We start from the raw sequence: 12,339 nt of genomic DNA on the forward strand, positions 1-12,339 counted from the left end.
TATTGGAGAATATCAAAATTATTGTTTTAGAGCTGCCCTATAACTTGTATAAGCAATGGGAAAGGCACGAGGTTAGATCTAGCATGTCGGCCCCTTCTGTCTCTCAAAAATGCACAAGCGCACCATGAATAATTTAACAATCCACATGTACAAGAACAATCAAGACCACAGCACGTCAAGAAACATATAAAACCTGCCGTTCTGCGGCAGTAGCAAGGTCGGCCACCAGAGGCCCGAAATCGACCTTCATCACCTTTGCGTCTACAACACCTACAAACACACCAAATATCATCGCAATGCATTCGGGGGCTCTTAAAATATTGCGCCGGATACACACACACACGTGCGCACACACAGGCCCAGAACTTTACCTCCCATTTTTAGGGAGGTTATAAGGAAACCACAAATAAGTCAGTAGCTGATACTTTAAACAAAGTGTTTATTAAAACCACCCTAAAAGTGATACAAAACTTTTAGATAAAGCCATCACTGCGAAATGTTGTGGCAAATGTATTTTTCTGCCTGCATTTTACTTTATAGAGTTAACCAAGCCATGCTTTAACAACCGTCCTTGTTCATACATGTAGTTTAATAGGTTGTATGTAAAGTACGCAGAAGTGTCGACGATGGTATTTTGACAAATCCTTGTGAACTCTAAGTAACCCCTAAGGTATCAACGTCCAAGTCTTACATAAAGTGACCAACCAAACGGTACACGATAGCCAAAGGTCATACCTTAGGGGTTACTTATAGTTCACGAGGATTTGTCAAACTGCCATCATCGACACTTCTGCGTACTTTACAACTGTACATAACCTACTAAACTACATGTATGGACAAGGACGGTTGTTAAATCATATTATATGGCTTGGTTGGCTACAAAATAAAATACAGGCAAAAAACACATTTGCCACAATATTTCGCAGTGAACTCTGGGCCATCCTCATTAGTTAATCGAGACTGCCATACTTCCCCGTTCCATCTCTATGTAAACCCTTCTACACAAGTGGGCCATATTCTTTCATTGTGGAAAAATATATGAGAGCATATTTCTGTCAAGATTTTGCAAACAGAATTGACAGTCGTACAATATGTATGAACTTAGTGATCTTGAGAGTAACAACGAAACGTTAGGAGCTAAATCTTCCAAAAGGGAGCACTTATTCTTTTGGGAAAAATTTGCCATGGAAGCCAAACGGAATGTATGTTGGCATGTAGGCACTGTTGATGGGTTTCATGGTTTTGCCATCGAGAATGAGGAGATAGCTTTTGCCCTGATCGGCGTCGAAAACAGCCGACAGGACGACTACGTCATCTTCGTCTTTCCCGTCGGGATTGGCGACGACGCTCGGCTCACTGACGAAGTGAGTCGGTTTATACCAATAGAGATCTTTACCGGGGGTGCACAGGTTCTTTTTTACCAAAGCAAAGGAACCGTTTAAAGCGTTGGACGGAGAAAAGTCGAACACAACGCCATAAAGGTAACAGTAGTGGCGGCCTCGGTAGTTTTCGTTAATAATCGGAACGTCGACTTTGTGGAGATAGTCCTGCATGGGGTCGTCACTGCGGAAAGTTTTAGTTTGAACGGACTTGTTTGCTAAATCAATAGTGTAACGGTAAAGCCTAGATTTGGACGGCCTCTGGTGTAGAGTGGTTAGGTTTCGTAACATAGGGAGTTTATAGTCACCAAAAACAGCCACACCCTCCTCAAACGCGCAAACGTCGGCCACGATCTTACCATCGGCAGTTTCGTAAGCGTTTGCGTGGTGCGTGTAAAAGATGGCGTCGGTTTCTACTGTTTCTATCTTTCCTGTTTTGAGGTTGGCCACTACGACTTGTGTCTTATCCTCGGGAAACCACCCCATAGAATCCCCCACCATTGCTGTGTTTACCATTTTGATAAAGTCAAAGACAGCTGGTTGAACAAAAAACACTGCGTAATTTTCAGTCAGGGCAAAACTATGCATGTATGATGACTTCTCTGACTGGAAGTTGGCCAAAACTTCGAAAGTGTTCAGGTCCTTAATTCTCACTACATAGTACTGCTGTTTTTGACCGGGAATCAAACTAGGGAACATTAAGTAGTTAATGCTATTATTTGTACCGGGTTCGACAAGAGGGTGGGCACAGGATTGGACAAGACGAGACCAATGTATGCCGTTAACTTGAGGAATATCAACTCCTTGGGAGGCAAGACTGTCCAGGTCAAACTTAGCGTAGACCCACGCGTCGGTGAGCGCGGCGTACACGCTGTTGTCCCCGTGCCCGTACTTCCACACGTTCACGTCGGTGTTGTCGTAAGGGAACTCGAAGGCTTCCAGCTTCTCAACAGCGTTAAACCCCGGGTCGACGCCGTAGAAGGTGATGGCAGGGGCGTAACGTTTGGCCGCCTTAGATCTGTTGAAGAATGTAAGAGATTAAGTTCTCCCAAGTCAGTTTTCTGGTCACTTTTTGCATTAGCAAATTGAGTAACCCCTATTCTACTTCAAATTGATATGCAGGTAGCAAATATGTGACATCATTGCGTTGTATGAGCATGTAGAAAATAAACCTACTATCTTCGTTTGCATTACACCTTAGCATGTATTTGAAAATACCACTTATCTTAGAGTACCCGGCCTTGTATTCGTAATTATATTCCCCTTCCAGTGGGAAGGGGGATATACTGTTTTTGCTTGCCTGTTCTTCTTCTTCTTCTTCTTTCTTCTTCTTCTTCTTCTTCTTCTTCTGCCAAAAACCAAGTAGATGTGCGGTGGTACATGTAGCTCTACTAATGGTATTGCAAAACGTTATTTGTTCCTTATGTTACATGGTACGGATGTTATATTTGAGATGTAGGTACCTATAGGAAAGGTGAATACACCTGGACATAAATTATGTTAATGAGGACCTAATTTGCATAATCTATGCATAAACTTGTATTTCCCTTACCATAAAAGCTGCAGGTGTCATATTTGAGATGTAGGTACCTATAGGAAAGGTGAACACACCTGGCCATAAATTATGCTAATGAGGACCTCATTTCCATAATTTATGCATACAATTGTATTTCCTTTACCGTAAAAGCTGCGGATGTCATCTTTTGAGATGTGGGTACCTTTAGGAAAGGTGAATGCACCTGGACATAAATTATGCTAATGAGGACCTCATTTGCATAATTTATGCAGAAACGTGCATTTCCCTTACCGTAAAAGCTGCATATGTCATATTTGAGATGTAGGTACCTTAAGGAAAGGTGAACACACCTGGCCATAAATTATGCTAATGAGGACCTCATTTGCATAATTTATGCATAAAGTTGAATTTCCCTTACCGTCAAAGCTGCGGATGTCATCTTCAAGATGTGGGTACCTTTAGGAAAGTTGAAATCACCATGACATGAATTATGCTAATGAGGTCATCATTTGCATATATTATGCAGAAACTTGTATTTCCCTTACCATAAAAGCTGCAGATGTCATATTTGAGATGTAGGTACTTTAAGGAAAGATGAACACACCTGGCCATGAATTATGCTAATGAGGACATAATTTGCATAATTTATGCATACACTTGTATTTTCCTTACCGTTAAAGCTATGGATGTCATATCTGAGGTGTAGGTACCATTAGGAAAGTTCAGAAAACCTGACCATGAATTATGCTAATAAGGACCTTATTTGCATAATTTATGCAGTAACTTGAATTCTCCTTACCGTAAAAGCTACAGATGTCATATTTGAGTTGTAGGTACCTTTAGGAAAGGTGAATACACCTGGCCATAAATTATGCTAATCTGGACCTCATGTGCATAATCTAGGCATAAACTTGTATTTCCCTTACCGTGAAAGCTACGGATGTTATATTTGAGATGTAGGTACCATTAGGAAAGGTCTGAAAACCTGGCCATAAATTATGCTAATGAGGGCCTCGTTTGTATAATTTATGCAGAAACTTTATAATACCCCTACATTCAATGCTAAGGATGTCATATTTGAGGTGTAGGTAATGGGAGGGGAATATCCTGCATTTTCCCGAAAATGTTGCCATTCTAGTTGCTGACAATATTACCAATACTAGAATAGTTAAAAATTACTAACCAAGAGGTGCTAGAGCAAGCAGACATCCCATCTATGTACGAGATTTTACGGAAAAATAGACTGCGCTGGCTAGGTCATGTCAGTCGGATGGACGACACAAGACTTCCAAAGAGAGTACTGTATGGTGAAATCTCTACTGGGAGCCGCCCCAGGGGAAGACCTAAGCTGAGGTACAAGGATATCTGCAAATCTACGCTCCAAGATTTCTCTACTTGCAAGGACAACTGGGAATATATAGCAGCAGACAGATGTAGATGGAGAGCAGCAGTGCACAGCGGCATGGAGCTCTACAGGGCTGCCCGTGAGAAGAGAGAATCGGAAGCTAGACATAGAAGGAAAAACAGAACAGAGGGGATAAACGTCAGTGAAGTCTTTCACTGCACTTTCTGCAACAGGATTTGCCGTGCCAGAATTGGTCTCCTAAGTCACGAGAGGCACTGCAAAGCTAGGACCCCCCCAGAGTGATCGTGACTGACTGCTAAGCTGAGAGATAGACCGAAAGCTGTCGACCGTCTTCAGAGACGACAAGAGCCAAAGTCCAAAGAATAGTTAAGAATATCGAACTATTTCGGCCAGCGACAAAAGTAGGATATAGTGTAAATGCAGAAATGTTCACGGTGGTTTATGTTTTCGCGGCGACCGTTTCACCGCTCCCTTAAAACCACCGCGAAAATTTTTGTCCTATACTGTAGCAGTATGTGACTATAGCGCTGCCGCAAACTTAAAACCACCGCAAACACGCCATTTTCGTCTTAGTGCTAAATAAGAACCACGCGAACTTAAATGCATTTACAGTACTTGTTTTGGCTTCATAAAGAATAAAGCAGACCTTGTGTAGGCGCTTGTTTGCAGGAAGGCTGAAGAGAAGTTGATGGCCTGTTGTCCGATGGCTATGCTGTGGATCTTGGCAAAACCGTCAAACACGTGAATGGCTGAACGACCGCCAAGCTCGAACATCGCAGGAGCGTTCCGAACCTAAAGAACGGGGGTTTAAGGAAAACCATGTCGTTTATCAAGTTACAGTGGCCACAAACAAAAGCAAAGCGTCACAGAAAAGTGTGGACACCTTTGATGAGACGCCATGAGAATAAAAATTGCCGATCAAAACTAAATTTGTTTTACAAATCAGCGTTGCAAAAGACGACCAAAACGCTTCAGCTTCAAGCTCATCAAAAAGCAAATATCTGTGGGGGATTGTGAAATCAATTTGCCCTATGTACATACCTAATGATCTCTTCACCGCACCCCTACCCCCCTTCCTTCCCAGGAAAAGTGGTTTGACTTCAAACCTTCTCCTAATCGCATGTGGAATTTCTATCGGGCATTAACTTGATTTAGTTCATATCATTCGTATATTAGCCTGTGTTTACACCATCTCTCACTAGCGGAGGTTAACTAGTGACCCCCTCCCCGAGAGAGCGGTATCCGTCGGGCCGGCCGCTACGAGCGCGATTTAGTCAGGCAACTGCGTATCATCAACATCACTCTGACTCTAAAATACCTGACCGCTGACATGACCAGTACTTTTATAGGGGTAATCTTTCTCGGTGACAGTTCTAAATCTTAAGTATAAGTTTTGCTGATATGACGTTCTGAAACATTGCAAACGAATCCAACAAAAAAGTACTTTTCTGAAGATAAGCGGCATTTTCTCAGTACTTACTAGAGTTCCTTCCAGCCATTTCGGGATGGTGTTGTTGGAGTCGTACTTCATGGGGACGTGTTGAAGTTCCTTCAAGTTTGTCGTGAAGAGGTCCATAAGATGTTTGGGTGTCGCGGAGACCGCCGACACCGTCACGGCGAGAAGGAAGCACAGGTGGACCGTGGAGACCGCCATGTCTGAAACCTTCTGAGCTCCGGGGGAAAGTGATGATCTCATCAGAGGTCTAGTGAACTTTGGTCATGTACACCTTTGACTGACCTACAAAAAGTCACAATGTCCACAGTCCAATCATTTACCACTCAGAAGAAATATGCCATTTTTGCATTAATTATGCAAGTAAAGAATTTATTTCCATAATGGCATCTGTGAATGTTCCATCTACCAGAAAATACGTATGTTCCATGGATTTGAGTCCTATAATGAAAAACACTGCAAATATAGCTTTTCCTCATTAATTATGCAAATTAAGTTTCGATTAGCATACGTACATCTCTGTCTAAGCTATCCGCATACTGAATTATCATGGAAATCCGTCGTTTCTTTGTTCAGTTATCATACTTCGAAGATTTTAACAAAAACGCCCCTGCAGACCTACACCACTTCTTCCTTACATCACAAACTCTCTACCACCAAATTAAAATCAAAACGATAGCATGTGTAGGTCAAAAGATACAAAAAGGAAGTTTTGCTGCAGTACCAAGGTCACATACCAGGGGACACACATTGACCTTGACCTTCGTCTTCCCAACATGTGAAGACCCTCATACCGCCTACCCACATACCAAAGACGCCTACTCACATACCAAATATCATCATAATCCATCCAGAGGTTCTTGACAAAATCTGGAAACACAAACCGACACACAGACAGACACACACACAAATAATATCTCCATTTTTCATTGAGACGATAATTTCACTTAGTTGAATTCGTACTAATATTAAGAGCCTTCCTCTGCTTCATTATACAAAGGCTGCACATTTTGTTGTACAGGCAACTCTTGGCTTATCACAATCAATTCGTGTATCTAGATCGACAAAGCGCGTGGGATCCAGTCCTCAGAACGATCCCAATCACCAAGAAAAGCAGTCCATGATAATTCCAGTCAAGGCTTTCATTTCCACGTTGTGGTAAATGGGTTTGTGCTTGTATGTTTGGTTCCCGACCTATTGAAGGCCTGAACTATGGGTGACCCCTAGCTCCGGCCTTGTAACATTTAAAGTACATGTATTACATAACATGACCAAATGACGTACTATGACTAAAGGTCGCCATTCACCACAAAATCTATGGCGCAAAAGTAGTGCAGAGGCATGTAAACAGTTACGAATTAGGGATGTTTTGCGTATGCAGATGTAATCCAAAGATTGAAATGATCATTCAAATATCAAGAAAGAAAATGTCCACTTTGACCGTTTCCTGAGTCCGACTACATGCTATTGGTCCAATGCGATTACTTAGATCTTATCCAAGTTGGTGATCCTTTAATGTATGTAGCCTACAAGTAGGTCGTAGCTATCGCTGCCATTTCAATTCAGTAGAGAAATGGAATATCTACTATACAAATATATCAACATTGGGATCTTTGATGACACATTCAGGGGTAATCGATAGCCAGTCTATCAAAGTACTACGGCCCATAGACTTTGACGGTGTCGGACTACATGTCTACGAAATCGTGCAAAAACTCCAAGCCGAGAGCTTAAAGGAACCAAAACCTTGCCCTGGGGAAGTTGTAAAGGGAGTGCTCCTACTGTGAGCTGCCTAGCAGGTTGAGGGCTGGATTAATCCCCCATAACCACATAAATTCATAAAAGGATTAGATGTCTGCCAGCCTGGGACAATAGCAGGGAAAGATTACCATAATAACTGTCAGAGAATTCAAACTTATTTTCTGTACTGGTTTTTCTATGAACAGTATCAAACAATGCAGAATAGCCCAGATATCTATCAAAAAGTCACATAATCCAAGGAAGTTTCAATCAGATAAGATCCCTTGGATAATGAAGACAATGCTATCTACAACTTTCAGTTTGGAGGAAGTCAACCTTCTTCAAATCTTCAAACTCTCAACGTTGTGTTAGAGTGTCTAAATGGATATAAATTTCCAATGTCTTCCCAACATTAGCCTAGGTAGTTGTGTCTCTAGAATTATGACTTGGGATTTTTTGCGTCTTCTTGTTGTTGTAACCAGCATAGAATAGGGCTCTGTAGAACAGTACATATAACTGCTAGCCAATGTCTCAAAGCTAAATTGCAAGCCAGTGTTGTCATTACTTTATTTCTTGGCTAACTGTCCTTCAAGCTAACTTCTTTATGTGTAGCCATACTTCAAATTCTTATATGTTATCTATAGATTTCAAACATGACTTGAAGAGTAACTTGTACATGGTACAATTTCTTAGGCAGGCCTCCACTGATGTGCACTGTACGGCTGCCAGGCGCATACTGAAGCCTATAGTTTACATTATCCCGTATTTATATAGTTTTACTGGGGTCTTTAAGTAGTGGTGCCGTGAAACACAAAGTTCTGAGTTCGAAAGTTCATTAGACATTGATTAAACTTAAACCACTCACGAGGTCACTGTCTCCTAGCGTTCAGAAGACTTCAGCAATGGCGTTTCACGCGGTCCGCGTGTGCTTCCTTCTCGTCCTGACGTTGTCGGTCGTCGCCTCGGCTCCCGACGGCGTGTTAAACCTCTTCCGGACGAATGTCGAAGAATTACAACACATCCCGATGAAGTACGATTCTAACGGCACCGTTCCGAAATGGTTGGAGGGAACGCTGGCAAGTACAAAATGCTACCGCTTATCTTCACCTTCAATAAGCATTACTATATGGCATCACGGTATGCCTCTCGGTTTCAGAAAGGCAATTTTGATAACGTTTTCATTTCTTTGCAATTCTACTTCGTATAATCACCCCTGTATACTAGTGCAGCTCCTGACCGCACAGTCTCAGCTCCTGGCAGCACGGTCTAGCTCCTGACCTTCAGTTATCATACACGATTTTGCTGTATTGCGGCCAGGAGCTGGACGTGCGGTCTGGAGCTGCATGGACCGTGCGGCCAGGAGCTGCACGTATACGGGGGTGATTATGTAGAATGTGGCTGAAGTTTGAATGTCTTTGAAACTACCGCGAAATTTTCATAGATCTAGTTAACTTATATGGCGTACGTGCTTATCTGCAATGTCATATTCTGCATGGTGTCTTTATGAAGGTTGATGCACAATTATGTACTAAGTGTTGTTACTGCGTAGATATCACTATTTCTATCGTCGTCGTCCTTGTGACGTAAAAAGCAGCTAGATTCTCATTGATTTTCCCATCTTTTAGGTTCGTAACGCTCCTGCGATGTTCGAGCTTGGCGGCCGTTCGGTCATCCATGTTTTCGACGGTTTTGCCAAGATGCACAGCGTAGCCATCGGGCAACACGGCTTAAACTTCTCCTCAGCTTTCCTCAAATCCAGCTCCTACACGAGGTAAGTTGTCATTGGATCGGAGAAAAAATGTAATCTTGGAATTGAAATACTATGTCCCGGTGACAAGTGCTGATATCAAAGTTGTAATAACAAATATCAGAATGACATTACTGTTGTGTAACGATAGATATTTTTGACAATATTCTTTGATTTTCTTGAAAAAAAAGGAGCCCGTGTACGATATTTTTGACCAACATTGTGACCTCTATATTTTTTCCTGACAGATCTAAGAAGGCCAATCGTTACGCCCCTTCGCTCACTTTCCTTGGCGTTGATCCTGAGTTCAGCGAGCTTGAAAAGGTGGAAGCGCTCCTCTACCCCTTCGACAACACCGATGTCAACGTGTGGAAGTACGGACACGGGAAAAACAGCGAGTACGCCGCGCTGACAGACGAATGGGTCTACGCTAAGTTTGACCTGGAAACTCTTGTCACTACAGGAGTTTCCATCCCTCCAATCGATGGGGTACATTTTCTGTCACATTTTGTTCAATCCTGTGCCCACCCTCTTATAGAACCTGGTACCAATAACAGCATTAACTATGTATTGGCACCGGGCTTGATACCGGGCCAGAAACAACAGTACTATGTAGTGAGAATGATGAATCTTACTTCTTTTGAAATCATAGCCAACTTTCAGACAGATAAATCAACTTACATGCATAGCTTCGGTCTAACTAAGAATTATGTTATATTCTTTGCCCATCCCGCAATTGTCAGCGTGGAGAAAATGGTAACCACAGTCGAGGTGGCCGAGGCAATGCAGTGGTTCCCTGACGAGAAAACAACTATAGTAGTGGCGAACATCAAAACTGGGAAGGTAGAATATCTTCAACATGACGCCATTTTTGTTACCCATCATGCAAACGCTTACGAAACAGACGACGGGAAGATTATTGTGGACATCTGTGCTTCAGATGATGGCATTTCTATCTTAACACAATACAAAATCCCCTTGCTACGAAATCAATCCGATCTTTACCAAAGTGTTGCCCAAACTAGGTTTCATCGGTACACCATCGATCTAGCAAATAAATCGGTAGAGACTAAAACATTTCGCAGCAAAGACCCCATGCAGGACTTCCTTCACCAAATCGAAGTCCCGATTATCAACGAAAATTACCGAGCCCGACACTATTGTTACGTGTATGGCGTCGTCCTCGACTTTTCTCCGTCTAACCCTGTCAATGGTTCGCTGTCTATAGTAAAAAAGAACTTGTGCGCCCCTGGGAAAGACCAAGTCTGGTTCCACCCGAATCACCACGCTAGTGAACCGAGTTTTGTTCCCAATCCGGACGGTAAGGACGAAGATGATGGTGTTATTCTGTCGTCTGTTTTTGACGCAATCCTTGAGAAAAACTATCTTCTCATCCTCGATGGTAAAACTATGAAGAAAATCAACACCGCTTACATGCCAACTTACATTCCGTTTGGCTTCCATGGCAGATTCTTCTCCTAACAGTAGGGTATATGAAGTATAGAATTTACTCAGTAAAATCCCTGTAAATAGACAAAGGGACCACAATACTGGAAATATGCAGCGCAACTCATTGTGCATTGAAAATATCAATGACAACTTTAACGTCACACGCGTACGAATGGAAGTTTTAATCATTCCCCATTTTCATCGCCTAATATAGTGTCAAAAATTCCAGCTATCGCTACGGGAATGAAAATTATTCAAACTATTCATCTCCATTGGTAACATAGATTGTGAATGGAAATTATCGCAAGTAATACCATCATTTGCAAAATTACTCTACGTGAACCGGTTAAGCATTGTTTGTGCCGAAATGTGTGCGTGTGTGCGTGCGGTCAAGGTACAAATGTACATGTATTTTTAGCATACAATGGCTATCACGTGGATTGTTCAAATAAGACTATGGATGGAGTTCAAAACCTCTGTAACCATAATATAGCAAATCGTATGTTGAAGTTAGAATTGGTGTGGGAAATAAGACTTTATGATGATATGATGTGATCCACAACCTATGTAACAGTATAAGGGAGTATTTACAATAGCCAAAGATCATTACTAGGCTTCATCAAATCATGTTACAATGTATATCGACCATGCTGAAAACATTCTTAAAATGCTTTAATAGTGTGGGAAGCACATGAAATTTGACTTATAGAAAGCCTACAAATATGAGTAAGGTTGAAGTTAAAGCTGTCAGTAAAGTAAGGAAACATTAGCCTTAAGATTATGTGAGGACTGGGAACTTTTCTGCGATGTCTTACACGTCAATATTAATGTGGTTTGGGTTTGAGTGCATATACGTAAAAACTATCATTTGGATGTGTATACCGTTGTTAAAGGTTTTGAAAACTATGCTACATTTGCAACAGTCAGTGGCTAGCTAGTTGAGCTATCTTGGTTGGATATGTATCACAGCCGAACCAATAGATGGAATAGATAAATCTATATAATGCTGTGTAAACAAAATTCCTATCTTAACTTACAGAGAATCAGACTGACATTTGTGTCTGTATAACTGGTATAACTGCCCTTCGGTGTAACACACCAGCTCCAAAACTCTCTGACAGCCCTGCCATTTGGCAACATCCTGCAGGGTGGCGCTCTCTTACAGCTGTGGTACGAATTGGCCATGTCTGCATGGGCACTAGACAGATCAGACTTTCTTTAGCATCAATAATAAACACACTACAAATAGACGCGGTAAAACAATGCAGAGTCGTGGAATTATTCTTAACGTTATAGATCTTTCAATTGCTACGTATAAACTCTCTTTCCAGCCATATTCATCTCATCCTTTATGCGTACAATAATGCCATATATTTATAGGGATTTATGATACCTCTCGCTTCATACAGTATAACTATACAAAAGCAAGTAGATATAAACAGAAGTTAGCTGCTAACACAAGATCGTAAATGTCTTGCAAGATTTTGCGAGAGCAAATTTACTGAGGAAACGTACATACCCATCAATAGTCGCAAAATCCATAACAATCCCTACAAAGCCGAAACAAAAACAAAATAGTAAAACTGTCTATATTTTGCAATACATGTAATTCTTTTGCCACCAACACCAACCCCACACCCTCCTACTAGCCAGACCAATGCATCTCTTAATGTAATCAGTAATGTTACA

General features: G+C 41.7%; 2 protein-coding genes across 2 annotated transcripts; one reads left to right on the forward strand and one right to left on the reverse strand.

Moving 5' to 3' along the window:
• Positions 1–419: 419 nt before the first annotated feature.
• LOC136444013 (beta,beta-carotene 15,15'-dioxygenase-like) lies at positions 420–5,954 on the reverse strand. Its single transcript, XM_066441408.1, has 3 exons — positions 5,742–5,954; positions 4,908–5,053; positions 420–2,397 (listed from the first exon to the last, which is right to left on the reverse strand). The coding sequence occupies exons 1-3, from the start codon at positions 5,913–5,915 to the stop codon at positions 1,161–1,163; spliced, it is 1,557 nt and encodes a 518-aa protein (XP_066297505.1). The 5' UTR covers positions 5,916–5,954; the 3' UTR covers positions 420–1,160.
• Positions 5,955–9,084: 3,130 nt separating this feature from the next.
• Positions 9,085–11,886, forward strand: LOC136444034 (carotenoid-cleaving dioxygenase, mitochondrial-like). The gene is made up of 2 exons (XM_066441443.1): positions 9,085–9,225; positions 9,450–11,886. The coding sequence occupies exons 1-2, from the start codon at positions 9,098–9,100 to the stop codon at positions 10,681–10,683; spliced, it is 1,362 nt and encodes a 453-aa protein (XP_066297540.1). The 5' UTR covers positions 9,085–9,097; the 3' UTR covers positions 10,684–11,886.
• Positions 11,887–12,339: the final 453 nt, after the last annotated feature.

This window comes from Branchiostoma lanceolatum, chromosome 10 (assembly GCF_035083965.1).
Source record: "Branchiostoma lanceolatum isolate klBraLanc5 chromosome 10, klBraLanc5.hap2, whole genome shotgun sequence".
NCBI lineage: Eukaryota > Metazoa > Chordata > Leptocardii > Amphioxiformes > Branchiostomatidae > Branchiostoma > Branchiostoma lanceolatum.

What these genes read in the sequence shown, in the direction of transcription:
- LOC136444013 (XM_066441408.1), bottom strand. Translation starts at nt 5,915, where the DNA reads ATGGCGGTCTCCACGGTCCACCTGTGCTTCCTTCTCGCCGTGACGGTG. An exon ending in AATGGCTGGAAGGAACTCTA is followed by an intron (nt 5,054 to 5,741) that starts GTAAGTACTGAG and finishes CCCGTTCTTTAG; the next exon opens with GTTCGGAACGCTCCTGCGAT. An exon ending in CAAACAAGCGCCTACACAAG is followed by an intron (nt 2,398 to 4,907) that starts GTCTGCTTTATT and finishes ATTCTTCAACAG; the next exon opens with ATCTAAGGCGGCCAAACGTT.
- LOC136444034 (XM_066441443.1), top strand. Translation starts at nt 9,098, where the DNA reads ATGTTCGAGCTTGGCGGCCGTTCGGTCATCCATGTTTTCGACGGTTTT. An exon ending in AAATCCAGCTCCTACACGAG is followed by an intron (nt 9,226 to 9,449) that starts GTAAGTTGTCAT and finishes TTTTCCTGACAG; the next exon opens with ATCTAAGAAGGCCAATCGTT.